Raw genomic sequence first — 27,905 nt, forward strand, 5'->3', positions numbered from 1 at the left:
AAGCCCTCAACCCTGAGGGTGCTGCCCAGGGCCCCACCCAGCCCCGGCTCTCCCTGCACCTTTCCTCCCAGGATTCTCACTCCCCTCCTTGACCGTGGGCTCCCTCTGCCTGAAGTGGCTCCCTTGAGGGCCAGTGCCGTACCTGACAGCTCCAGCCCCACCCTGGTTAGGTGCCTCTGCCGCTGAGCCCTCTCTCTCCTTCTGGTGGACCCCCCTCCCCGCCACCCCCTGCCAGACAAATTTCTCTCGCACCCACTTTCCTATGCCTTCATCTGTCTACAGCACAGCCGCATTTGTGGAGCAGGAACCTTGCGTCTTTTCTCTTCTATTCCTGGTTCTGAGCATAGACCTCGGCCCTCAGTACTCACAATAAGTGTGTGTGGATCGGGACTGGGTTAAGTCAAGGAAGGGAGAGACCAGGTTAGGTCACACAGCTTGGGAATACGGCATCGAGGAGGTGGCCCTTGGTCTGAGAACTCAGAGTTCCTTGGGGTTTCACGGGATTGAGGAACTCATACATAACACTTCTTCTTTTTTTAATTTTATTTTTTATTGAAGTGTAGTTGACTTACAATGTTAGTTTCATTTGTACAGCAAAGCGATTCAGTTATACACATACATACATATCTATCTATATATTTTCAGATTCTTTTCCATTATAGCTTATTGCAAGAAGCTGGATAGAGTTTCCTGTGCTATACTGTAAGTCCTTCTTGTCATAACACTTCTTGCACAAGTTTAGAATCGCTTATATGACAGCACTCTGGACCTCAACGTGCACCTGTACTCCCAGTGGAGGTTTGGGGAATGACACTGGGGTGTCACAATCAAGTTCCTGAGACTCACTCCAGAGTGAATCACTTACCCATCCAGTCACAGGCTGCCTGGGACGACCGTGGGTCTCCCTTACAGGTACGAAGTAGCAGGGAAATGGGGGCAGCTCCTCAGAAGGAGGTGGGCCCCTCTGGGCCCTCCTTATCTGATTTCCTGCTTCCACTGACTTTGTGACCTGATTTTACCATAACACCTTGTTCTCTTTACTACTACTGAAATGTGGAATGACATCCTTTCCTCACATATTACACATGCTTGGGCTGACGCTAGGGTTTAAGATGCTCCACTACCTCACAGCTCAACCCACCATGGAAATTTCCTCTAAGACCAGGGGTTGGCTAACCACACCCTGCAGAGCCAATCCAACCTGCCGCCTGTTTTGTATAACGTGGGAGTTAAGAAAGGGCTTTCACATTTTTTAAAGGGTGAAGAAATCAAAAGAAGCATAATGTTTCATTGCCACATATGAAATGTACATGAAATTCGAATCTTGGGGCTCATAGAGTAGTATGGGGTGCAGCCTGCACCTCACTTCCGTCCTGTCCATGGCGGCTTTTGCACTTGGAGGGGAGAGTTGAGTAGCTGGGACAGAGCCCACACAGTCTAAATCCCAAGCCCAAAACACTGCCCTCGTCATCTGGCCCTTGCCGAACCCTGCTCCAAGAAATTTCAGTCCTTTAATCCCCAGCCACTGACTCTACTTTCCCTCAGGCGTGGAACCCATCTGGCCCCGGAGACCCCTCTTATCTCCTTCCGCCTCACCTCCAGGCACCTCCTCTCTTCTTCCTCAGTCTCTTCACACTCCAGAGTGTCCCCCACCCCAGAATGTCCTCATCTTTCTCTCTCATGTGGTGTTGTCTTTTATGACCTCCAAGGAGGTCAGACCATGTTTCTGAATAAAATAAGGAATTCCACTATCAGCTGTCAATATAACACACTTCCTCCTCTATAGCACGACTGGAAAAAGTGGGTCCCAGAGGCGAGACAGTCCACTTAACTTCCTTTTTGCAAGCTCCTAAATATTTCATGACAGTGTCCAGTTAGTTTATTATTTATCCTCACAATTTTTAACAAAACGAAAAGGGGAATTATTTTCGTCTGGATTTTTTTCCTTTTTTAAAAAATTTCACTTAAAATTTTTTTCAGTTTTATTAGGTAAAATTGTTACAATTTGACTGCACACATACAATATATTGCTTGTAAATACATATATACAATATACTACACACTAAAAAATTTACATACATGTACCATTCATTGTTTCTAAGAACAGTTTAGAGCTTTAGCTTTTTAAACTTTACACATTTATTGAAGGAATAAAGCCAACCACAAAATAAGAATCAACACAATGCAGTAATCCAATCATAAAGGACAGTCAAATGTGCTTGCACATATTCAAGAAATCAATCTTCTAAGTTATAAATAACAAGTAGTTCATTTGTGTCCTTTTTTTTTCCTTTAAAGATTCTACATATAAGTGCTATCATATGGCATTTTTCTCTTTCTGGCTTACTTAGAATGATGATCTCCAGGTCCATCCATGTTGCTGCAAGTGGCATTATTTTATTCTTTTTTATGGCTGAGTAGTATTCCATTGCACATATGTACCACATCTTCTTTATCCAGTCATCTGCTGATGGACACTTGGGTTGCTTCCATGTCTTAGCTATTGTAAATAGTGCTGCTATGAACATTAGGATGCATATGTGTTCTTCAATGATATTTTTCTCCAGATATATGCCCAGGGGTGGAATTGCTGGGCCACATGGTAAGTCTATTTTCAGTTTTTTATGGAACCTTCATACTGACCTCCACAGTGGCTACACCAATTTACATTCCCACCAACAGTGTAGAAAGGTTCCCCTTTCTCCACACCCTCTCCAGCATTTATCGCTTATAGACCTTTTAATGATGGCCACTCTGGCTGGTGTGAAGTGATATTTCATTGTAGTTTTGATCTGCATTTCTCTGGCAATTAGTTATGCTGAGCAGTTTTTCATGTGCCTATTGGCCATTTGTATGTTTTCATTGGAGAATTGCTTGTTTAGGTCTTCTACTTGTTTTTGGATTGGGTTGCTTGTTTTTTTGATATTATCCTTTGGATTTTATTTACCTAAAGGCACCTGAAGAAAATGGGTGGTGTGTCTGAAGCAAGGAAGGGAGATTAAAAGTGAAATTATGTTAAAAAGCAAAGTTCCTTATCAACAACCTTGACTCTGAAAAAATAGAAGTTGATTGAAGGTATCATCTGAAAATGCTCAGTGTTTATGAAGAATATACAAGCTAATTAACATGGCAAGAAAAATCAAAATGCATATAATAAGAACAGCGAATACTCCGATGTTAGAAATAATCCAGTTTTTGACCCAGAGGAGTGCCTTGAACACACAGTTTCTCTGGGCCCCTTTCAGATCCAGATCTTGCTTTTGCTTTACAACCTGTGACTGCACCTTGTCCAGGTAGAGCCTGTGGCCTTCTCCACGTGCATCATCCCCCCCTTGCTGGAGAATCTGTGCATCAAAGAAGAGGTCGTTGGTGTAGAAGGCACCATCGAGCTCCCTCTCCAGCCTCTCGATCACGGCCATCAGCTCCAGCAGCTGCTCCCTCTGCTCCTCCCCAGTGGCCCGGTTGTTGAAGGCACAGTACCTCCTCCCACACTCCCGGACCAGGCTCTTCAGCTGGAGGTTGTCTGTGTTTGCTACATAGTCATCCAAGGATTCGCCCACCAAGTCCTCCTTGTGGGTGAAGAGGATGACCGTGTGTCTCATGACTCCTGCGCCAAAGACCTCCTTCACCTTGGTCACGGCCACCGTGTCCTGCTCAGTGAAGCGCCCCAGCTGGGTCACCAGCAGCAGCACGTGGGGCCCGGGGGCCGAGAGCAGGTAGCAGTCCCCGATGTGCTCGTACGTCTCCTGGTCCTGGGCCTTTGCCTCAAAGATGGAGGGCGTGTCCACCACCAGGATGTTCCTCCCGTTCCACGTGCCCGTTGCCTTCTGGCACGTCCTGGTCAGTGTCTGGGCACCCAGCCTGGACTTAAATACTTGTTGGCAGAGGATGCTGTTCCCTGTGGCACTTTTCCCGCTGCCTGTTCTGCCCACGAGGATGATCCTCAAAGAGAACACTTTTGATAACCACTTATTTTCTACTCCGCCTATAAAAAAATTGTGTGTGTTTGTTACTAAGTTAGCGATTCTTAAGATTTTTAGGTCATGGATCCCTAATGGTATCTCATGAAAGCTATGGGCCTCTGTCCCCCCAAAATAGTGATATTTAAATATACATGTGATGCAGGAGGGTATAGCTCAGTGATGGAGTGCATGCTTAGCATGCATGAGGTCCTGGGTTCAATCCCCAGGACTGCCATTAAAATAAGTAAGTAAATAAATAGATCTACTTATCTCTCCCCCAAAACAAACAAACAAAATTTTTAATTGAATACACACAAAAGTTTGCAGACAACTTTAGGTGACTCTTGAATGGTAGGAAGCCCACAAATTGGGGGCCTGAGCTTGGACCCACAGTGAAGTAACAGCTGCTTCACTAAGAAGGATGCTCCAAGCACTTCATCTAGATCAGGACAAATACAGCTCTTGTGAAAGAAAAGTGATCCCTGTGCTTTTCCAGGAAGGGTGCTTAGGCCAGTATCTTGCTAGGTAAATGTGAGATTAGAAAGAGGTGGATGATGTGAAGTCACAGAGGAGACCATCTTGTCGTCTCTTTTTCACCCACAAATTCCCAGGTACACTTGAGACTGCTCATCACACTCATCTAAACCTTGAGGATAAAGGAAGTCAGATGTCAGAGCTGCAGTGACCTCTATGCAAGGACCAGCCAAATGCCCCTGGGTTTCCACTCTTCGGGTAGGGAGTTGGAGGTTTGAAAGTGAGACCACAGAATGGTTGCAGTTAATGTCAAGGAGCAAGTGTGACAGATGACCATGGATGAGTGTCTAAAGAGATAATAAGACCATTAGAAATACATGTGTTGGAAAGATCATCTATTTGGCTGATAGAATTACAGGAAGTTACAACGAAAGTGGTGTTGGAGGGGGTGATACTGAACCAAGAGCTAAAATCTTCAAGGGATGAAGAGAATGAGAATCCAAGGATATCTAAGGTTCTTAGAAGCTCAAATGAATTAAGTGCATTTTAGGCTCCTAAACTCTCTTATTTTATTCCTTTTACTCTGTGTTGGGTCTTCCTTTCCTTAAGTATTCCAGTTTTTGTTTGTTTGTTTGTTTTGTTTTAGCAAACATGATTACTAAATCTCTATGGGGAACTTTACCTCTTTTCAGCTAAGAGGAAATATATCGTTTTCACAATTCGGTTCCAAATCCCCTAACCTCTAACTCGAAGTTACGTTTCCTCATTTCCCACACATCATGCACAGGGGAGAGCATCACACTCTGGGGTGGCTGGAGTGTGATGATGATCGGAGGATAAAGAACAGACCATAGCTGCCTTTTTCTTCTGCTGTTTAAAATTAGTAGGTTTCTTCTCTGTCACCATGTTCGAGGTGAGGGGTAGATGGAGAGAAAATATTTACTCTTCTCTGGTGTCTAGAGCTCTTGAGAATTTGGAGGCTTTCTTACCTTCAGCCATAGTTCCGTATGTGCTTCTCTGAAGCCCTTCCATTCTCTTCTGGAACACAAAGAAGGAAAAGAATAAAAACCAAGTGTCCATATGGGAGGTGGTAAGGCCTGAGAACACCTCCAATTCAGACACCCAAGAATAGTTATCCTGAGATGAGCCATTTCTATTGCTAATTTCTATCTCCTATTTTACTCTCAAACATTTGTACATAAATTTAGGCAAACCAGGTGATGCTAGGTTATGTTAACACAATGAAATGTTGCTTTTTTCTCATCAACCAGGAAAGCAAGAAATATTTTAAAACAAATCAGTTGATTATTGAAGGCAACATAAATGTCTACTGAAGTTATTATTTATATATTATATGTTAATATATAATAAATAATACATACAGTGGAATACTACTCAGCCATAATAAATAAAGTAATGCCATCTGCAGCAACATGGATGGACCTGGAGACTGTTATACTAAGTGATATAAGTCAGACAGAGAAAGAAAACTACCATATATCACTTATATGTGGAATCTAAAAAAATGACATGAATGAACTTATTTACAAAACAAAAATAGACTCACAGACATAGAAAACAAACTTATGGTTACCAGGAGGAAAGGGAAGGGAGTGAAGGGATAAGTTGGAAGTTCAGGATTTGCAGACACTAACTACTATATATAAAATAGATAAACAATAAGGTCCTACTATATAGCACAGGGAACTATATTCAATATCTTGCAATAGCCTATAATAAAAAATATGAAAAGAAATGTATATATATATACACACATATACACATATATCTGTGTATAACTGAATCACTATGCTGTACACCAGAAATTAACACAACTTTTTTTTCATTGAAGTCTAGTCAGTTCGCAATGTTGTGTCAATTTCTGGTGTACAGCATAATAGTTCAGTCATACCTATACATACATATATATTTGTTTTCACATTCTTTTTCATTATCAGTTACTACAAGATATTGAGTATAGTTCCCTGGGCTATACAGTAGAAACTTGTTGTTTATCTGTTTTATACATAGTAGTTAGTATCTGCAAATCTTGAAATTCCCACTTTATCCCTTCCCACCTCTTTCCCCCTCTGGTAACCATAAGTTTGTTTTCTATGTCTGTGAGCCTGTTTCTGTTCTGTAAACAGAAGTTCATTTGCCTTTTTTTCAGATTCCATATATAAGTGATATCACATAGTATTTTTCCTTCTCTTTCTGGCTTATTTCATTTAGTATGATGATCTCCAGGTCTATTCATGTTGCTGCAAATGGCATTATTTTATTATTTTTTGTGGTTGAGTAGTATTCCATTCTATAAATATACCACAACTTCTTTATCCAGTCATCTGTTGATGGACATTTAGATTATTTCATGTCTTGGCTATTGTGAATAGTGCTTAACACAACTTTGTAAACTGACTATACTTCAATAAAAAAAAAGAAAAATGAAGGAAAAAAACTCAAATCGGTTGATTATCTCCCTTCAACTTGAAAAAGCATGAAAGAAAGAAAGCATTCTTCTATGGAATGAGAAGTGGGACTTTTTTTTTTTTTTTTATTCAAAGTAGGCAAACTTGCTAAAATGGAGAATAAAATTGCCTGGATGTAAATGACATTGGTTTGTTTGAAATACTGGGCATTTTCTGAAACCCTTTGTATCAGATAGACAGTCCAGTGGCAAAGAGGAGAGTACAATGTACCGTCCACTGGGAGTGTGGAATTGGGAATCAAGGGCTCCTGTGGGGACTGACACGAGAGGAAGCAGCAACAGAGGGCCAAGCATGGCCACCTTCTTTCCTCTGCCCTGAGCAGCTGGTGGAGAGAAGGTGGTGCTGTGAATGAGGGGAAAAAAATCACCTTTCAGGACAAGTTCAAGATAAATTCATTTCCTGATCGGTTTTTAATCAAATGGCTTTCCTCCAATTATCCTCCAATTTCCTCCAATAATAAACAATGATGGGTCTCCCTATAATCATCATTATTTTAAAATACCACCAGATATAACCAGAAATTGGCAAAACCATGGGGATAAATGTTTCATTCAGATGAGGCATAATATTATATCATTCTTGGTATTTTAGAAAAGGCCAGCATGCAATGTGCAACACTGCTTAAGATGAACTCTGAGACTGTATTTTATTTATTCAGTTTTAAAGATTATGCAGTTATGAAACAAACTTTGTAAGTGGAGAAATACACAGAGTAATGAAACAAATATCCATCATTTGCAATGAACAAATGTAAGTGTTTTGGCATTTTTACTGCTGATATCCTGTTTGATTGAAAAAGTTTAAACATTACACATATAGGAGTTCCATTTATTTATTTTTTGACTCCCTCAGTCTTATTGTCCCTCCCTCTTCCCTACAGAGACAGCCAAAATCTGAGGTTTTATGTATCACTGTCATTTGTGTATTTACACTTCTACCTACACATGTGTCTGTAGATAGTAATATTTTATCCAACTCTTTTTTAACAGACATTTGGTGTTCCAAATATGGAACTTGCTACTACAAACAATGCTGGGGAGGAATTCCCATACACATCTTGTGCACATGTACAACAATTTAGCTGGGACATATAATTTCCACCTAACTAGATATTGCTAAATATGACTCCAAGATGTGCTAATCCACACCAGCCATGTGTGAGAATTCCCCAAATTGTCACTTTATACTTGGTGATATTACATTTTCAACTTTTTTGTCACCCTTATGGGCATAATTTAGGATGTCTTAGCTGTTGTAAACTTGCATTTTACTGATTACCATTGAATTCAAAATGATTTTCATGATTTGCTATTCAGGTTGATTCTGTTATTTCTACCTTTTTCACATTTTTCTATTCATTCAGTAGGAATGAGTGGAAATGGTCCTCATTAGGGAAAACCATCCCTTTTCACATCATCAGAATATATTAAGACAACTTCTTTCTTTCCTTTTCTTTTCCTTCCGAAAAATATGTTGGAATCAATATATTGCTGTGGTTGAGATGATGATGACAGTGGTGACAATGTCAATGATGAATTTCACCATGATAAGAATCCTCTGTGCAGCCATTTATAATTTTCAAGTTTCTTTCATGCCCATTATTTTCATTGTTCTAAATCCCCTATGATGCAATTAAGATAGGTATTAAATTTTCTATTAAAATATTAGGAAACTGAGCATTAACTGACCTGCTCAAGATCACACAATTACCACAGAGCTAAGACTGAATGAAAATGGATCATTTTGCCTGTGTATTCTCCTAGATTCCACAGGGGGGAAGTATTCCAAAGAAGATAATAAGCCTCTTGGAACACCACATCCAATGTTGTCATCCATGGTCTGGACATAAACTGATGCAAACAGGCTGGAAGCCTGCCCCCAAACCAACGCCATCCATTGTATTGCAAAATCTTGAGTGCATATTTTTCCAAAAAAAAAAAAAAAAAAAAAAAAGCTTTTTCAAAGGTAAAATGGCAGGGGCAGGAGTTGCTCTGAACTGAAGTATTTCAGTTTAAAACAACCTGGTGTTTTTATGACTTGATTATCAGTGTGATCCAAATGGAGTTATGTGGCTGTCCCAAAAGCCAATCAAATTCAGGTTACATTGGCAGAGGTGTGGCACAGTGGTACTCTGAACTATCTTCCAAGTGGGTCAGGCTCCTGGGGGAGACATGTTCCACTGAGGAATAGATTTTTTTGGCAGATATTAACAGAGTGTCTGGAGACAAGTCAGAAAGGATATTGATGGAGATGTTAAAATGAGTCACGGACAAAATATTAAAAGGGCTGAACAAAGCGTAGGAAAAGACTGGAAGCATGGTAACCTTGAAGGAACGTGATATGTACCAATCTCATAGTAGACACAAAAGGGAGCATAAAGAACAGAGGTAGATCTCTTCTCCACAAGGAAAATCCTACTAAACTTCCCCTGAATGGGACCAGGAGTCATGAGAGAGTGGCAGGCAGTATGTGAGCAGAGATTGTAACTGTACGTGACAGGAACAGGAGGATGTAGCTTAGGAAAGAGGTCGAAGTAAATGAACATAATGGATATTCTGATTTTTAAATTATATGATTTTATCATGATTACACCTTATTTTATCAAACCATGAGAAAGCAGGCTCTCTCATGCTGTTTTAGGAAAGATGATAATTTTTTGTTGCCTTGTTCATAAATACCTCTTTCACTTACCTGCCCCAGTCCCTGTTTCCTGGTATTATTTTGTAGTTTAGCACTGGAATTTCAAAACATGACTCTCACAGAAGATTTAGCAAACAAAGGATTGGTTCCTATACATCCTAAACATGAGTCTGTTTGCTGTAGTGTCGAGTCTTACATTGTGTCAGGAAAATTGTGGGTATCTGGGGAAGGATGAAGTGGTGTTCAAAAGCTCAGGGTCATAGACGATGTCTACTGAGAGGTCTCGTTTGGAACACGTGGCTCAGTGGAGGTTGGAAAATAATGATCCTGTATTTACTCTACGGGGCCCTAGGAACCCATTCCCCGCACCCAGGACTCTCTGGAATGTGGCGCTTGTCAGGGATAGGGGTGGGGGCGCTATAGGAGAAGTTAAGAGGGTAAAATTGAAAATTGTGCCCCACTTAGGGCACCTTCGGGGTTTCAGTTTCCTTATCTGTCAAATGAGATGATGAATTATTAGTGAAGCTTTATGAAACGCTGTGAAGCTCATGAAGATTAAAAGCGCTAAGAAGTAGGCAGTTGGGCGGAAAAGACTGCAGCTTTTGGGTGAAGGGTCCCCAAACCTGTTTCCGTCCCACTCCAAATCTGCTGTTGCCCACAACTCCCCATCAGCTCCTCGTTTCACTAATGAGACACACAGAAGTCACCGATGTGAATCACACCAGAAATCGGTAGCTGTGACTCAAAGGCGGGCTCCAGGGTCCCCAAACCCCCGCCGAGTTCCCCTTACCAGGCGCGGCGCTGCAGGCTGGGAGCGCGCGGGGCGAGGAGGGGCCGCGCGCGCGGCCGGAGGTTCCAGGGCAGGGCTGCAGGGCGAGGAGGAAAATGGGGCCACGGAATGCGCCCCCTTTCCGCGCAGTTGGGGACTCCCCGTTCCGGAAAGAGGCTAAACTGCCGCAGTGGAAACCCGAGAGCGAATGCAGGGCGTGCTGTCACCCAGTGGGATGCTTTCGGTCGTCGGAGCCTGCGAGCTCCTCGTCCCCTCCAGTTTCCTCTTTAAGACTTGTGAAAATTGCTGTTTGGAGTGTTAAAGAGGAAAACACAGGCCCCAGACTGCGGCTCCTGAGCCCACGGTGCCTCTGCAGGAGTGCCGAGCTCTCCAGAGATCAGTTTCATGCCGTCGGCCTGAGTCTGAGTAACTCTGATAACAGACCCCATCCGGATCTGTCTCTGTGTGAAAGCACCTACAAAGGGACCCACTGAGAGAGTTATTTTCTTTTGCACGAGAAAGAACCACTGGGTTTCATGAAGAACTTCTCTACCTACTGGAGCCCAGTTGTGGAACAGGTTAGAACTGAGCCTTCCTACTTGCAGTTGCTCCTTTCCAGAAACCTGCAGAACTGAGTCACAGAGTGACTGCCCTTGTCTGTGTTTTTTGTTTTTTTTTTGTTTTTTTTTTTGTTTTTTTTAAGTAAGGAGCCCTTTTTTTGTTGTTTTTGTTCGGTTTTGGGTGGGGGGAATATTTAGGTTGGTTGTTTGGCTATACCTCACCTTTGTCTTTTGTTCTCTGGGATTGGGGTGTCTATTTTTAGCAGTGTGTAATTTTTGAGGAGTGATGAGCAGTTCTCTTCAGTGTCTCCCAGAAATATTTCTTAAGCATGTGGAAGGAAAGATGTAGTAAATCAATTGATATATACAATTTAATACTATTATCAAAGGAGTCAGAATGCCTAAACTTAATGATATCTGAGAATTATAAACAGTGAAAGAAAATATAAAATAAACAAGAAATGGGCAAAGAGTGAGATTGAATGTAAGGTATAAAAATAATTAAGACCCCCAATAATAATTAAAACAAAACACTATGTCATTTTGGGAGACAACTGCTTTATTAAAAAAGAAAAGAAGTAAAAGACAAACTTACAAAAATCTCAAAATATTTTATTAGTGGAAGAGGCAAGCACAAAACCAGTTGTATAAGAAAAGGCAAATATTTCCACTATCAGATGAGGGCTCTGCTCTCAGGGCAAACAAACATACAAATAAACAAAAGAGTATTAGGTCCTAGTCTGACTTTGTCTTCCCCAAGAATGTACAGGAATCCTTTTCTAGGGAATTAAATCCATAGGGTGTAGTGGCATCTGCCTAGTCAGGCACTGAATATTGTACAAGATTATGTAAGAGAGTGTGCATTGTTTGAAATCTTCTGCTTGAAAAACTCATCCTGCTCAACAACAGCTCTCAAATAAGCCAAATATGAAACTCTTTTGGTAAAATGGCAGCTGATCTAGGCAGCAGGGCATGCAAATGTGAAAAAAAAACAACCCTGCATTAGCCCATGATCAAGGCATTTTATGCTTGAAGAGGTAAAAGAAAAGGTGAGAGGAGACGAAGTCAATATGAATGTTTATCTACACAAATATACCATTTTTGAGAAGTTGGATAGCTTTTTGACCCTGCGTCTGGTTAAGGAAATTCTTCCTATAGGACAGTAAGGAAGAATAAATTTCGGTTCTGATTTCTGATTGGCCACTTTTGCCCTTAGAAATCATTTATCTCTCAGTAGATTACTTTCCTCTTCAAATAAAAGGCTGTTAATGATAATTATCCTTCATACCTCATGAGATAGTTTTCATCATAAAATATTAAGCAATAAATGTGATTATTTTATAGTGTTCTCTCTACAGCTTGTTTTCTAGTTTATGATCAATCTTGTATTATTTTATTTTATGATCTATCTAATATTACCTGTGTAATATTAAATTATATTTTAAAAACTAAAATAAAATTGTGTGTTCCACACTTACCTATGAGTCATTTTGCATATTTCTAAATCTAAGGATTAGAAAGTAGCAATATTTTAGGGAACAAACACAACTTTAATTGCACTTTGGAAATGTATTTGACAACTAATTATGTCTTACCTTATATTATCAATAGCTCCCAACTCTATGTATACACAGAATAATGTGGAATCTTTATTATGAATAATAAGTGTGAAATGTATGTGTTTATGAGTATGAAATTTATTTGTTTTATTACTATGATAAGTTTCTTCTTAGATTTTTTTGTTTCTGTATCATGTTCTTCTGGGATTTAACCTACAAAGTGTTTTCACGCACATGATTTCACCATACATGAAAGCTATAAAGATTAATATTAATATATATCTCTCAAGAGAAAACTTAATCCCTTTGTGCCCAAGATCTCAAAGTAAATTCACAGGGGACCAGCTCTGGAACACAAGTCCCTTGGGCCCCAGCGCACGTCTGTTCTTTCCACTATCCCCGCAACGTTCTTGGTGATGCCCCAAGGAGGGCGTTTTACCCATGGATGTCAAGCCTTCCTCCGACCCAATATATTTCTATACGCTACAGTCCGCATGAGAATTTTACAATCCTAACACTCATATTTATTTTAAAAATCATGTTTCCATTTACAAACAAGGCAGAAGGAATAAGTAAAGAGAGAAACTGGAGGGCATATGTGGACACCTGGACGTGAGACAATGAAAAAATGAAAGAACAGCAGGTTAAAATCAGCTCCATTGGTAAGCACTACCTTGGTCCAGTGCGCATGCTCATGTGCCTGTGGTCCTGGCTGGGTGAGCTGCGGGCACTCGGTGGTGTCCCCTCTGCCGGCTCCTCTCTGGGCCCCTCAGGTCGTGTAAGGAACACCTCCCTGGCTGAGAGTCCCTGCATGGGCACAGCAGATTGCTAAAGGCGGGAATTGATAATGAACCTCTTTCCAACCAGGCTTCACAGAGCCCAACTCACTGACCACTGTGACCCTCAGCACTCCCCGCAACCCCCCCCCCCCCCCGCCACCAAACTGCAGTCCAGCCTAGGCTGGTAATCCTGGGCCTCCGCAGGCCCTTAACCCCATGTGGCATCCAAACGAATGCGCATAGGGGCCTTCACGAGGAGCTGGGATGACCATACTGCGCCTGCACACAACTCCTCTCCTCCCCCATCACCTTCTGCTTCTCGGAACCATGGTAGATTCGGGGTAGCTGCTTCCTCCTGCATCCACACCTCCTAACTAGTGCGTGGTTGATATAAAGAGAAAGACTTCCTTTAAAGTGTTCTAACACATTCAGAAATAGAAATAAAGAGATCCTAATGTTTGCTGGCATTTAAGAACTTACCGTGGGTTGGCCCATCCCCTATACAACCCCACAGGACAGCTGCACCTAACCTCGTGCCCTGTGGCTCCTGGCTGATGCACCAGCTGCTCCCTCTCTTCTCCACTGAGACAGGAGCTTGGTGGTGTGATGGTGATGATGATGATGATGATTTGCATAAAAATCCAGGCAGATAACCACATGAAAGATACTGCATTTTATTTTCCCCAAATCTTACTTTGTTTTGGACAGGCATGAACCATAATACACGCTAGAAAATTGGAAACTGTGTTATTTGCATATAGTTAAACATTTAACTTCTTGGCACTAAATCATTGTACTAGTAAATTAACGGATGTGTCAGAAGTAATCATCAAGTATAACTGTGACATCTCTCTCATTGATGATAATAAAAATCTACAAAGATCACATAAGGAGATATCCACCCATAAGAACCAGCAAATTCTCAAGGACAGTCAGGGTAGCTACAGTCTGAAGGTCTGTGTCCCCTCGACAGCCACATGTTGGAGACCTGACCTGAAGAGGATGGTATTAGGAGGTGGGGCTACTGGGAGGTGACTGGGTCAGAGAAAAGTTCCTCAGGACTGGGATTAGTGCCCTTGTCAAAGAGGCTGCGGGAGAGCGAGCACCGCCCTTCCATCCTGTGAGGATATGGCCGAAGTTGGCAGTCTTCCGCCAGAGAGGGCTCTCCCCCAAACTGGACCACGCTGGCATCCTGATCTTGGACTTCCAGGCTCCAGAACTGTGAGGCATAATTGTCTGTTGTTTTTAAGCCACTCAGTCTACGTGGGGTTTACTTTTCTTTTTTACAAATAGCAGTTGGAGGGAGAAAGACAGTGTCTAAACAAACAAACAAAACTCACAATATAGATGTTTTCCCTTGGCTATGAATCCACTTCCTACTAAAATACTACCAGTCATTTCACTATTTTTCAAGAGATACATCAAGATGACGAACACGTTTTAAGGATATTTTATGATTGTACAAATTAAAACAAAATTTTATCTTAAAATATTTTTTTGGTTGGGGGTGATAAAGGAAAAAAAAACCAAATGTGAGATGTGAGGAGGGCCATGTCCCAGGTCTCAGTGGAGTCCCCAGGACACACCCAGCTGCGTGTGGGTCATTGGCTTCTTGCAAGAAAGAATTCAAGAGCGAGCCACAGTTCAGTAAATCAATTTATTTAGAGAGATACATACTGAATAGAGTGTAGGCTGTTTCAGGAGACAAAGACCATGAGGTGTAAGGGTTGGGTGCTCAGGTTAAAGTAAAAGTAGATATGTACACCATAGACTGCCCACAGTCCTGAAGATGAGGGAGAGAGAGGTGGCCACATGGGAGAGGTGGCCACAAGGTACAGTGTTGCCAGTTTTTACGGCCTGAGTATCTTCACATGCCAGTAAGTGGGAGGACCATTCCAACTACCCAGGAACTGGGCCACCACCCACTCTTTGACCTTTTGTGGTTGAAACCGTCATGGTGCCTGTGGGCATCACTGATCAGGATAAATCATTACAATGAGTCAATAATGAAACTCCAGGTCGACTAGAAGTCAAATCTCCCACCATCTTGAGCTTCAAGGCCAAATGGGGGTTGAATCTTCCACCACTTAGGTGTTCACTGCTCCTTGAATGGCTGTGCCCTGCTCCCTTCCGTCCTGCCTCACAGGGAGGTTGTTCGTTTCCTAATTTTCTTAATGGAGGTACTGGGGATTGAACCCAGGACCTTACACCTGCTAGGCATGCACTCTACCACTTTATTTTAAAAGTGTTCACCACAGTACTTGAGAACTCAGATTCCTCTGAAGTTCCTCTGAGCTCTAAGCAGTTTCTGTCTTGCCAAATTACCTGCAAGATTCAAGTTCACACTGTCGAGGCCTGCGGCCAGCGTTTGCACAAGTGCTTGACTAACTGGACCGTGGCATCACACAGACCGGCCACGCTCCTGATACACTGGGTCCCCAGCATCTGTGGCCACTCCCACAGCCAGGCCAACAGCCAGAGTTTCTGCTGCTTCTGCGCGCGGGCAGCCACTGTCTCCGCCACCTTGCGGAGCCTCTCCTCAGAGCAAGCGCCCCCCAGGGCCTGCGCCAGGCTGTACACATCATTGGTGTAGGGGGCGCCGCCGTGGTCCCTCACCAGGCCCTCCACCAGCCGCATCAGCTCCATCACCTGCGCCTCCCGCTCCGCGCCGGTGGCTCGATTGTCGAAGGCACAGAATCGGCCCCCACACTCGGCCACCAGCTTCCTCAGCGCGCGGTTCTCCATGTCACGCACATAATCTTGCAGCGAGTCCCCCGCCAGGTCCTCCTTGTGGGTGAAGACCACGATGGTGCGCGCCACGATGCCGTTTCCGAACAGCGCCTTCACCCCACTCCAGGCCTGCTGGTCCTGGGCGGTGAAGCGGCCCAGCTGGGTCACCAGCAGCAGGACATGCGGCCCGGGGGCTGAGAGCAGGTAGCAGCGGCCTCTCTCCCTGCACCCGGGGTCTGTCTGGGAGACTTCGGAGCTGAAAAAGTCTGGGGTGTCAATGATCTCTATGTCCCACGTGGCCCACCTGCAGCTCCCCACCATGCAGGTTCTGGTCACCGCCGTGGGCCCGAGCCTGGAGACGAAGTGCTTCTGGCCCAGGATGCAGTTTCCCGTGGCGCTCTTCCCTGCCCCCGTCTTCCCAGCCAGGAGGAGCAGCAGCCTGGGCTCCTGCCCCGCCGCCTTGTCATCTTCTAAACCTGTGAGCACCAATTACCTGTAAGCTTCCGAACCTTAAAGCAACATGTCCTGCCTGGTACCTGGTCTCCTGGGCCCCTTTTGAACAGAGGAGAGCAGAATGCCTTCAACTTGTGCTTTGTGGATCAGACCTTTACTGAGTGACCTGGTCCGAGATTTGTCAACTCTGGGGGATCTTTTTCCATCTATTTCTTCCCTCTTTGGACTCACACATGCACCTGTAGGTGCTTGAGCACCTGGTGAACGTTTCTCTAGAGGACACCCCTCTATAATACAGGTCATTCCTCCATCTGACATTATCTGTCATCCACACTGTGCAGACCTGGTCCCTATTGGACCACTTCAGTGGCCTCTGCTATACTTTCCCAAAGAAAGGCAGGAGGGGCCCTGGGCCTGGCAGTGAGGGCTGTCTGGAGTCTGACATCCTGGGTTTGAATCACAGCCTCACCCTCTGCCAGTGGTGTAACCTTGGGAAGCTGCTTAATCTGAGTGTTAAACGTCTTCTGCACAAATGGGATCAGTACTACAGAGCTGTCCTCATGGGGTTGTTGGGAGGATAAGATGAAACCAGCCCTACTCCCCCCGCCTTTCTCTCCTCCTCCTCCTCCCTTCCTCTCTCTTAAACCTGCTGCCTAGTAAGATACCTGTTTAACCCTCCACCCTTGTTCTCTAACACATTCTACCTGGTGAATCACGTTCTCTCTAATACAGGATTTGATGTCTTCTACATCCCCTTCTGTGGAGATCAGAGTAGGGAACAGAGGTGCAGGTTAGTCAAAGAACTTAGTATCTCACAGCAGAGCAGGAGCAGAGATCTAGATCCAACGCCAACCCCCAGGTTCTTGCTGTTTCATCCAAGCATGGAGAAATCTCTGTCTTGAGTTAGTCCATTCCCTTTAATACCCAGACTCACATATGGGGGTGAATACACGTTGTGAGTTATGCTCTTACCGTAGGCATTTTCTTCATCTCTTAGCATCTTCCATCTTCCCATGATTAACTGAAAGAGTCCCAAATACAATTAGTTCATTCATTCATTCATTCATTCAATTGGTATAACTACCTACAATGTGTCAGGCAAATTCCAAAGGGCTGACGACATCACAATGAAAATGTCCTGATTCCTGCCCTCCACTGAGCATGAGCATTTAGGGAAGACACTGGAATAGCCTGACCTGGGGTTGGAATGATACTGTGAGAACACTTGATGAGCTTGGTTTTGTCTTTTCAGGGCCTCCAAATGCAAAAAGCAGAGGGAGATTATAACATTACTGTATGTTAATGAGTAAGCTTTAGCTGTTCATTTTTCCAGGTAATTCTATGCTAGTGACATAAGCTGTAAATATTACGTTTTCCCAGGAGATTCAGTAGCTGGGGGAGACTTTGGAAAACCCTGAGAACACTAAAATTTGCTCAGTAACTTAGGGAACCACCTTAGGGTTGGCCTGGGAAACAAACAAGAATATTGGAATTCTGTTTTTGGAAACTGGAAAACAGACATATCTCCCAAACCGATCTGGAGAGCTTCTGCTCTCAGGAAACCAAATAATTTGGCTTGTCTTACTATGTCTAATTACGGTGAGAATGGGATGTGACCCTCTGACTCTTAATATTCTTGCCCCCAAACCCTTGAGGCTTCTCAGAGTAAAGCAATTACACCAGTCAAACATCATTTAATACAATTAAACATCCTGTGGTCACGTTGGCCTGATCACACAAGCATCTGAACACAAGCACACGGTATCTCCTTGGTCTCCTTCTGCAGCCTCATTTCCAACTAGGCCCCCACCCCAATGCACTACTTTACAAACAGCAGCTTTCAGGGCCTTTTCCAACCCACCTTGTGCTTTCCCTCCTATGACAATTCGTCTCCTCTCTCATTTCTGCCTGAGTCCTGTCTGGGCTTCACCATCCATTTCAAATTCTACCTCCTCGTGTCCACCTGGTTCCCACAGCTATCTGTGGTCTCCCCATTGGCACCACACACAAAGGAAATCAAAGGCAGAGGTTGGCTGAATAACGTGTCTTTGACCAAAGGACTCAGATGACAGGTTTGCCTAGAACTCAGTCCAAAGCTATTCATGTTTTTGCAGTAACTCTCCTGTCACCTCGCCAAAGCCTTCAGTAAAGTTCACCCCATGGGAAAATAACATAATGTGATTAGTTATTTTGTGTGTGAAAACCAACCAACTCCCTTAACTGACACCAAAGTAGAAATGGAGAAACAGCCACAAAATTCAGAGCAGAGAACAAGAATTTAGCTAAAGCAAGAAGTTGTCAAAGATGGAAAAGAGGAATTGTGCTACTGAAAATCCACAGAACTCTCGGGTAAGTCATTGGAATTTTCATAAAGTTTGAAATAAGGGTTAAAATCTTTTAAAATAATTTTTAAAAGGAGGTAAGCTCCAGCTGAAATCTGGGCTGACAAATGATTCTTAATTACTGGGGTATGTAAGACATGTAGAATCCTAAATACTCTGAAAATTCAGTTCATGTAGTTCATTCTGGTTTTCAGAATTACATGAGTATTCTTTTAAAATGTCCATTTGTGGGCACCATTCTCAAAGGCTCTGATTTACGGATCAGATGTATCTGATGGAATCAACCCACAAATCAGAGTCTGAATATCAGCTATTTATTCAGACCTCTTCATCATACAGATGAGGAAACTGAGGTGTTCTGGCAACTGGGGTGGGAGAAACTTCAATTAGAGCAGATGTTTAAGAGATCATGCAGGGAGAGGTTGAAGACCTAATTCCTAACCTCTTAGGTCTCCGGGGGGCCTCCTACTGTGGACAGAGAGGAGAGGGAGAATCTAGGCGAGTAATTCAGATGGGGTCCTGACTCGTCACATTATAACCTAGTCTGAAGTTAGATTGCTTCTGAGCCTATAGAAATATCTTTTGCCTTTGCTGAAAATGCAATTGGGTAATGTTTAATGTCTTTTAAAATGTATATTCCTAGAAGTGGTTCCAGCTTGCACTTCTCTTACTGAATGAAGAGAGTGTGGAAGGAGACAGGAACGGATCCCCTCCAGACTGGAGAAGATGCTCATAAAACTTCTGAACTTCCTTTATTGAAAACTTATAAGATCTCTACAAGCCTGGAAGTCTGACCTTCACGGCTCTGGCTCTCACTTACCGGTATGGTGCCTGGCAGAACACAGATGCTCAGACAGCAAATGCTCTCAGAATTATGCTCCCTCTGGTTGGTTGCAGCTCCTCTGCTCAGGCTGGCTTTTCCTGGTGACAGGCTCTAACGCTGGCTAGGAGAAGGTCCTGAGTTCTGCTCTCCCTCAGTTGTGAGTGCAGCAGTCAGTGCCTTCTCTCAGAATTGAGGAAGTCTTGTGACACTAAGACAGTACTCCAGACAGCCTAGTGGGAGGACTTGGTGATGATGACTTAACGAAACAGAAACACTGTGGGTTTAAGCGTTTCTCTGAAAAATCCCCTCCCGTGGTGACTAGTATGGGTCATGTCCCCAGGAATGCCCCCGAGGAAGGGAAGGGTGTTCTAGGGTCTTGAGGCCTGACTCTACTTCTAGAATTGGTTATTGATCTAGTGTCAATGGCTTTTTACCCCCTAGGGATTATTTTTTCACCCTGTGTAAAATAAATTCCGAGAGTCTCCTGACTCAGAACAGAGGACAAGATTAGCTATTCTGAACAGCTGTCCAGTGACTGGCCATCTCTTGGGGTCCAATCTGACAGAAAAATCCAGAAGCACAGTCTCACCTGAGAAAGGAATTTCTTCTCAGCGACGGAGGGACTTGAAGCTAGCTGGCCTGTGGAGCATGAGTCCCTTCACACAATTCCTGGTCAGCCGTGTGAGGACCGAGTCTGGTCACCTGTGTTGATGTCACCAACTCTAGTTTTTCTGTCTTCTCTCAAGATGGTCATGAGAACGAGGTCAGCAAAAGAGCCAACTGTGTCATGGACAGGCTACAAAAGGACTGGCCCTAGGACTGGTCATATCACCAACCTAAATCACTTAAACTTTCTGGAGTTGACTGTCCCTATGTGTGGGAAGAAGGGCTGTCCTGAGCCCTAGTCTACTGTCTGGGACCTGCTTTTTCATCTCTTTCTTTCGGTCCACTATTTTCAGGTAGGGAAGAGACTCAGCCTCCACTATTTCCCATTCTTTTTTTTGGGTACAGAGTCTCTTGAATGTCTGACACTCTAGTTGTTTCCATTCAGCTTTGTTGAAGGCAGGAGTCTCTCATTCTGCCACTAGATCAGAAGGACCAGGACTAGCATGACACAAGTTTGGTGTCCAGGGCACACCATGTAAGGAGGCAATCACCGCCAAGGTCACTCAAGTGCCAACCCTACAGGTGAATGACGCTGAGGCTGAAGACTGCTTTAAGACTGAGGTGTATATGGCTCCTCACTAGCCACACCCTAGTCCAAGCCATGCAGTTCAGTCTTGACCAAGACTTTGATACCCAACATGTACTGTTCATGAAGATGCTTTCAGTGCCTCTTGCACAGATCCTCACCATTCAGGGTTCTCACGCATGCATGTGGCATCTTCCTTCAACCACTTGTAACTCTTTGCCTGAGGGATTACCTGGTTACCAGAGGATGCTTGGTTCTTGCATGGAGCAGCCTGAAGTCATCAGAGAGCTAATGTCCCCAGGAGCAGACCTCAATTCATGACAGTTAGAAGTTAGTGGATAAATACTCCAATTTCCTTGCTTATTAAATTGTCCACTGCCCACCAAATGAGATTACTCTGAGATGTATTCTGTGCCAATTGCTGAGGTCCCCAGCAGGACGGAGACCCAGATGTCTATGTTGGGAACCCCTCCATCATTGTCTACAGGGGTTATATGCTGCTCAGTACAACCTGGGTTGGCTCCTTTCCCTTCCCTGCCTTACATTCCCACATCCCTACTAGTGCTTTCTGGGATCTCCTTCCTATCCAGAAGTAACTGGTTCCATTTCCCCCAGCATTCCTATTAGTTTTCGATTATTTGCCATTGTCTCTGGGTTTGATCCCCTGTTATTCAGACTTGCCATCCATTGTGGAAACCTATCTAAGGCCAGAAGCCCTGAGACTCTTGGGTCTCAGAACTATCTGGGACTCCTGCTTCCTCTCCTCCCTGCCTCCACTCTTCCTTCTTTCCTTTTCAGAGTTACATGTTCATTGTTTTCTTCTCTACCCTTATAAATCCAGTAAAAGTGACCTAGAATGAAAACATCCTTCCTGAGCAGAATAGTAAGTTCAACCCTTCTGGGATCATTGACATGGGCAGAGCTCAACTATTAGCATCCCCAGAGCCACAAAGGAATAAGAATGATCCAAATATCATCTCAGGAGAGGAGGTTATAGGGAAATAACTTCTTCAATGAAATACTTACTATCTGAAAGACATTGGCCCCACTATGCCCCAGCATTTAGAAGCAATATTTCAGTGTCATATAGATCCTAGCTTCTTTTTTGTGGGGGAGACGAAGGTTGTGGCAATCAAGATTTACTTGTTAGAAGTATCAGCCAAGCAGGTGTTATCCAGGATTCAATCTCACAGGACAAGAACCAGGCAAGCATCCTAGTTTGACAGAATAACATAAAAGGAAATGGAAATTTATAAGCCAAATCAGAAGTTAAATGCTATGTGTTTCATCTTCCAGTGTTATGTACAATGGGACACTGAAGTCAAAGAGAATAAAAGTTCTGAGTGAGAGAGATGCAAACATTAACACAAACCTAGACTTAAGTGAGAACCTAGGATGAATTTCAACTAATAAAAGACAGAGAAAGGACTCTGGTATGGGTATATTTGAAGAAATACCAGCATGACATTAAAGACAAATGAATGGGGAGAAACACTCAGAGAAAATGCGTAGGACATGAAGAAAAAAGGACTGAGAATAGAATTTCAATTACCTCATAATTCTGGAACCACCAAGGGGAAAACAGTGCAAATGTTCAAAAAGTGGGACGATAGCTGAAAATTGTGTTTCTATTAAAGACAAGCTGCAGAAGGTTTGAAAAGAAAAAAAATCAATTAAAATGAGGGATTTTTTTGCTTCTGGTTAAGTTGGAGAAAGATTCAAAAGCTCTCAGTGTCCACACTGACAAGAAGAATTGGACAGAATAAAAACATACTTCTCTAAAAGGGAATCCTCCTACACTGCTGGTGGGAATGTAGTTTGGTGAAGCCATTATGGAAAATAGTATGGAGATTCCTCAAATAACTAAAAATGGACTTACCACATGATCCAGCAATCCCACTCCTGGGCATATATCTGGAGGGAACTCTAATTCAAAAAGATACATGCACCCCAATGTTCACAGTATCACGATTTACAGAAGCCAAGACATGGAAACCACCTAAATGTCCATTGACAGATGACTGGATAAAGATGTTGTGGTATATTTATACAATGGAATACTACTCAGCCATAAAAAATAATAAAATAATGCCATTTGCAGTAACATGGATGGACCTGTCATTCTAAGTGAAGTAAAAGCCAGAAAGAGAAAGAAAAAAAACCATATGATATCACTCATATGTGGAATCTAAAAAAAAAAAAAAAAGACACAAATGAACTTATCTACAAAACAGAAACAGACTCACATTGAAAACAAACTTATGGTTACCAAGGGGTAAATGGGGTGGGAAGGGATAAATTGAGAGATTGAGAAGACATTGTTAAAAACAGGCAATAAAATGGAACAGAGAAAACATAAAGGAGAAAAATCAAAGTTAGAGTTTCATAAAATTTAATAAAATTAAACCTCTAGCCAGGCTGATGAAACAAAAAGAAATAATCATAAATTACCAATATCAAAATTCAAAGAGGAATGATCACTATTGTTCTTGTATTTATTAAAGAGATAATAAAAATATTTTATGTTTCTGCAAATAAATTCAACAATTTAAACATAATGGAAAAATCCCTTGAAAAGTACAGCTTACCAAGATAAGCATAAGAAGAAATAAAAAAATCACAACAGCCAATAGCCTTATATATGTGGTTAAAAAAAGAATTCGTAATATTAGTTTCCTAGGAAAGGCTTAATTTAATATGTGTTTGTGTTTGGGGATCAGAGAGCTCAGAATCTGCTCTTTAACTTTATCGACAACACAAGGTTGAGTTTCTTGATCTCAAGATTGATGTAGGCATTTATTTTGGGGCAGCTCTGCCTTCCATGTTTGCCTGTCCTCATGGCTCTCAACTCCCCTTTTAGCTTCACATCATTTTTAGGTGGATTGTTTGCTTCATCTTTGGAGTTTTCCTTATTTTCTAGTGAGCTTGTCAATCATAGAGATTTTGTTTACTTTTAATAAATTCAACTTCTATTTGCATTTAATGATGCTTCAGGAGATCCAGTCCGCCATCTTGTCTGGAGTGTAAAGCCTCTAGGTATGTTTCAATGCTAACTGTGACTGGGGGCCAGGGATGAAAGCTGGCTGAGCCTCTTTCAGTGGTAAGCAAATTTGATGCACATAAAACAGACTATTGATGTGTGAGTGTATCTGTGTGTGATTGTTGAGCATGAATTTGTTGTGTTACAAAAATTAGCCGTGTGTCTATTTACCATCTGCTGAGGATAAAACCATAGAACAGAATTAGAGATGTGCCCTCAGGAACTTTACAGTTTACTTATTATTGTTATTTTGTTATAGTTAATAGAAATTTTATTATTATTTTTGTTGTATTCAGTAGAAATAGTAGTAGTATAAAGAAGAAAAGGGGTTTTCAGGAACATAACACTGATTTTAGAGATTTGCAAATGAGAGGAAGTTTATGCTTATAACTTTCAAAAGATTTTGGCATTATATTTCAAAACAATAACTTAAAATAATTTGGTTCATCAACAAATAGGATGATGTTAAGATTTAAAGACAACAGAATTGCAAACATGTACTCAGGCACCGTTTTTCACCCCCTCTACAACAGTGAGTAAGGAATCACTATCTGTAACTATAATCTATGAGTCTTGCAGTCCAGTTGCCTGGTTTTTCTAAAAATTATCATTAATTTTGGGGGTATAATTAACAGTAAGCTGCAGAACAAATTGCATATATGAAAGGGTAAACGATAAAAGAAATTGCACATTCTGTGCAATACACAGAAGAACTGAATTAACAATTTGGCAAACACCTGAATACACAATAAAATACACAATAAAATATACATTACTGTTTTGACTAGGGCTTTTCTTAGGCAATTTGCTTTGGCCATGGTTGTGCAATGTCTCAGAATTTCCACATACTTTATAAAGCTCCCTTTGAAATCTTTTAATCTATTCTCTGACTGCAGAGGTCCGGATTGTGACCCAGTCACTAGACTATACAGCCTGTTGGTATAGTGGTCACCCCTTTTCGTCATCACGAAGCTCTCAATCAAGTCCATCAGCTCCTTCACTTGGTCATCCCGATTGCTCCCTTCAGCACGGTTATTAAAGGCACACACTCGCCCCCCACATGCAGCCACCAGTGTGCTTAAGGCTTTGTTATCGGAGCCATGGATGTAATCCATCAAGGAGTCTCCCTTGAGGTCTTCCTTGCGGGTGAAGAGGACAATTGTGTGTCTCATAGCATCCTCTCCAAAGATCTCCTTCACCCTCTGCACAGCCTGCTGATCTTTGGTGGTGAAGCGGCCCAGCTGTGTCACCAGAAGTAGCACGTGGGGTCCTGGTGCAGAGAGTAGGTAGCACCTCTGTACCTCTTTGTACAGAGAATCAGAGTGGTCCTTCTCAGAAAACATATCTGGTGTGTCAATAATGACCATCTCTCTCTCCCCCCAGCTTCCCCGACTTTTACTGCAAGTCTTAGTCAAGGACTGGGCACTCAGCCTGGACTCAAATGCCTGCTTCCCAAGGATGCTGTTCCCTGTAGCACTTTTGCCAGTCCCTGTTTTGCCCACCAGAATGATTCTCAGCTCTGATCCTCTGGTGTGTGGAGCATGTTGACTCTTGGTAGATGGTCCTATTAAGAGCAAGTGTACTTTGTTATTACCATACTGATCATACCAATGGAATATTTGTAATGATAATGAAAGATCTGGGAAAAGATACTCTCACAATGTATTTATGGAATAGAAGCTAACTCTGTTATCAGATAAAATAATGATTTTTAAAACATCTAGAATTCTCTAGGTCTGTGGGCACTGCCCTTTTAGGAGCCTAGAAAAACATACTTGGGGGATGAGATAGACTTGGAAACATATCTTATTACTTAAAGGTTGCCGATACCACCCAGTTCTGGCCCTGTAAAGGACAAGTTTTCTGAGGATCAGAGATGGGTAGCCAAGACTGGGTTCCATCTCCAGGTGGGATAAGTAACCTGCCTCTGTTCCAAGGAGAGATGACTCCTCTGCCCTTGGCTGGCCGGAAGTGTGGTCATGACCACCAATGAAACGGCTGGACCAGGGAAGTGTCGGAATGAGCAGTGTGAAATCATTCTGTCTAATGAAGAAACAGCTAATAGCTTATACTTTGCTTGGAGAGGGTAGCATGATTTTTATATAAAATAGGCCCAGAATATAGTAAAACTGGTGCACACATGTAGTCACTTCCTTACCAGACTGACTGCATTCATTTTGGCCCATTGCTGTTCCTAAGGGACAGAGAGACCAGAGACCAATTAAAAAATATATTATTATCATTATTATTATTATTTTAGGGGCAAATAACTCTATAACTTTATTTTTAACTTTATTTATATTTAAAATTTTTATTCAAGTGTAGTTGATTTACAATGTTAGTTTCAGGTATACAGCAAAGTGATTCAGTTATATATATACATACACATATATATTTTCTTTTCAGATTTTTTCTGTTACATGAAAAATGATTTTTTAAAATTGAAGTATAGTCAGTTTACAATGTTGTGTCAATTTCTGGTGTATAGTACAATGTTTCAGTCATACATGAATATACATATGTTTTCATATTCTTTTTCAACATAAGCTACTACAAGATATTGAATACAGTTCCCTGTGCCATACAGCATAAACTTATTTATCTATTTTATGTATACCAGTCAGTATCTGCAAATCTCGAACTCCCAGTGTATCCCTTCCCACACCCTTCCCCGCTTGTAACCATAAGTTTGTTTTCTGTCCGTTTCTGTTTTACATATAAGTTCATTTTTTTTTTTTTTTTAGATTCCACATGTGAGTGATATCGTATGGAATTTTTTTTTTCTCTTTCTGGCTTACTTCACTTAGAATGACATTCTCCAGGGCCATCCATGTTACTGCAAATGGCATTAGAAAAATGATTATTTTTTAGTTCTGACTCATGAAAGACCCTTATATTTCCAGAGCACGTTCACAGTCCTGCTTCGCTTGCTTACAGGAAGCTGACGAGATGGGAGAATGAGGATTACTATCTCTATTTTACAGAGAAATTGAATCACTTGCTCAGCGTCAACCCAGTGAGTAAGAAAGTAGGCTTCATTTGTCAGCTACACCTACTTCTTATTTCCACACCCACCTCATCTAATTTTCTTCCTTCCTTCTCAGGACTCTCCTGCCCCTTCTCTTGCTTTCCTTGGCCACACACCTCTGCTTTCCTCATGTCCTTTCCAGGTCTGCCTTGGATCCGAGGTCCAGACACCTCTTTCCTTTGCTCCTTCCCCTCCTCTTCCCATCTTTCCTTCTCCTTGTCTCCAACCCTCCTCCCTTCATTCTGAGTCCTTGCCCAAGAGACACAAGGAAGTAAGAACATGACTCCGGAAAAGTACGTTATCCTTTAATCCAGAAACACACTTCAGTGGATCCATTCATTACTTGAATTTTCACTCATTCCTCAATCATGAAGAAGTCTTACCGTTTAGTTCTGTTTACTATGCAGAGAGAAGTATCTTAAAACCGCGGCCTCAACCAAAGACACAAGGCCGAAATATGACCAAGTATTGATCGAATTCTTCCCAGTTAGCATTTTTACTGGCTCTATGCTAAGGAAATTCTCTTTGTGAGTAAACTAAATTACATGAAGTTTACATTTCCCATAAACTGGCTTCACTTAAGCAGAAAGTCATCACTCTAAATTGTTCCCCTTAAAATAGGGCACATTTGTTTCAAAAAATTATTTTTTCGGGCATAGTCAGAGAACTGGAAATCAAGACTGCAGAACTTCTTGTGAATGTGGGCTTACCTGATTTACTGTCGAAAGGAACAGATGGCTTCCTGTTGAAACCTGTGACTTGCCAACTCTGCCCCGAAGAGAAAACAAAAAACAGAACACACAAAACAAACACCTAGTCTGCCTTCTTCCTCTCTTCAATCTCCACCGAGCTTCCCCACTGCAAAAGAACCCCACCACATGCCTGTGTCTGAAACTCTCGTTTAAAAAAATAAACAGTTAAAGTGGGAAAACTTAATCAGGAGTTGTTTGTTTACGTGTTGACTGCCTTTTCTAGGCAATAGTGAAAAACCAGTGTTTAAATCCTTTAAACTGGACAGGAAAGCAAGGGCTGCTGGGGCTGCTGGTAGATCTGATTCCTTTCTCC

At 42.3% G+C, this 27,905-nt stretch overlaps 3 protein-coding genes across 6 annotated transcripts; all 3 read right to left on the reverse strand.

Annotated features, from left to right (window-relative positions):
• Positions 1 to 546: 546 nt before the first annotated feature.
• On the reverse strand, positions 547 to 14,724 carry LOC105075075 (GTPase IMAP family member 5-like). The gene is made up of 3 exons (XM_010962826.3): positions 10,356 to 14,724; positions 5,426 to 5,474; positions 547 to 3,985 (listed from the first exon to the last, which is right to left on the reverse strand). The coding sequence occupies exons 2-3, from the start codon at positions 5,466 to 5,468 to the stop codon at positions 3,093 to 3,095; spliced, it is 936 nt and encodes a 311-aa protein (XP_010961128.2). The 5' UTR covers positions 5,469 to 5,474; positions 10,356 to 14,724; the 3' UTR covers positions 547 to 3,092.
• A 146-nt stretch (positions 14,725 to 14,870) lies between these two features.
• LOC105075076 (GTPase IMAP family member 1) lies at positions 14,871 to 19,719 on the reverse strand. Its single transcript, XM_010962827.3, has 3 exons — positions 19,578 to 19,719; positions 17,388 to 17,436; positions 14,871 to 16,438 (listed from the first exon to the last, which is right to left on the reverse strand). The coding sequence occupies exons 2-3, from the start codon at positions 17,428 to 17,430 to the stop codon at positions 15,573 to 15,575; spliced, it is 909 nt and encodes a 302-aa protein (XP_010961129.2). The 5' UTR covers positions 17,431 to 17,436; positions 19,578 to 19,719; the 3' UTR covers positions 14,871 to 15,572.
• GIMAP2 (GTPase, IMAP family member 2) lies at positions 19,711 to 27,689 on the reverse strand. 4 transcript variants are annotated; one of them, XR_012508004.1, is made up of 4 exons: positions 27,551 to 27,689; positions 25,971 to 26,006; positions 20,170 to 25,376; positions 19,711 to 19,836 (listed from the first exon to the last, which is right to left on the reverse strand). XR_012508004.1 is itself a non-coding variant. In XM_010962825.3 (3 exons), exons 2-3 carry the CDS (start codon positions 25,996 to 25,998, stop codon positions 24,370 to 24,372), a joined length of 1,035 nt encoding a protein of 344 aa, XP_010961127.1. In that variant the 5' UTR covers positions 25,999 to 26,006; positions 27,551 to 27,689; the 3' UTR covers positions 19,979 to 24,369. The 4 variants fall into 4 exon arrangements, 1 of the variants encoding a protein (XP_010961127.1); XR_012508005.1 differs by lacking the exon at positions 19,711 to 19,836 and having other exon boundaries at positions 19,979 to 21,986; positions 22,325 to 25,376; XR_012508003.1 differs by lacking the exon at positions 19,711 to 19,836 and having other exon boundaries at positions 19,979 to 21,081; positions 21,799 to 25,376.
• Between the last annotated feature and the right edge of the window lie 216 nt (positions 27,690 to 27,905).

The sequence above is a fragment of the Camelus bactrianus genome, chromosome 7 (genome assembly GCF_048773025.1).
Source record: "Camelus bactrianus isolate YW-2024 breed Bactrian camel chromosome 7, ASM4877302v1, whole genome shotgun sequence".
Classification (NCBI taxonomy): domain Eukaryota; kingdom Metazoa; phylum Chordata; class Mammalia; order Artiodactyla; family Camelidae; genus Camelus; species Camelus bactrianus.

Coding starts and splice junctions, on each gene's coding strand:
- LOC105075076 (XM_010962827.3), bottom strand. CDS start 17,430: ATGGGAAGATGGAAGATGCTAAGAGATGAAGAAAATGCCTACG. Junction 16,439..17,387: donor AGATGAAGAAAATGCCTACG/GTAAGAGCATAA, acceptor TGGTGCTCACAG/GTTTAGAAGATGACAAGGCG.
- LOC105075075 (XM_010962826.3), bottom strand. CDS start 5,468: ATGGAAGGGCTTCAGAGAAGCACATACGGAACTATGGCTGAAG. Junction 3,986..5,425: donor ATACGGAACTATGGCTGAAG/GTAAGAAAGCCT, acceptor ATTTTTTTATAG/GCGGAGTAGAAAATAAGTGG.
- GIMAP2 (XM_010962825.3), bottom strand. CDS start 25,998: ATGGGCCAAAATGAATGCAGTCAGTCTG. Junction 25,377..25,970: donor AAATGAATGCAGTCAGTCTG/GTAAGGAAGTGA, acceptor TGCTCTTAATAG/GACCATCTACCAAGAGTCAA.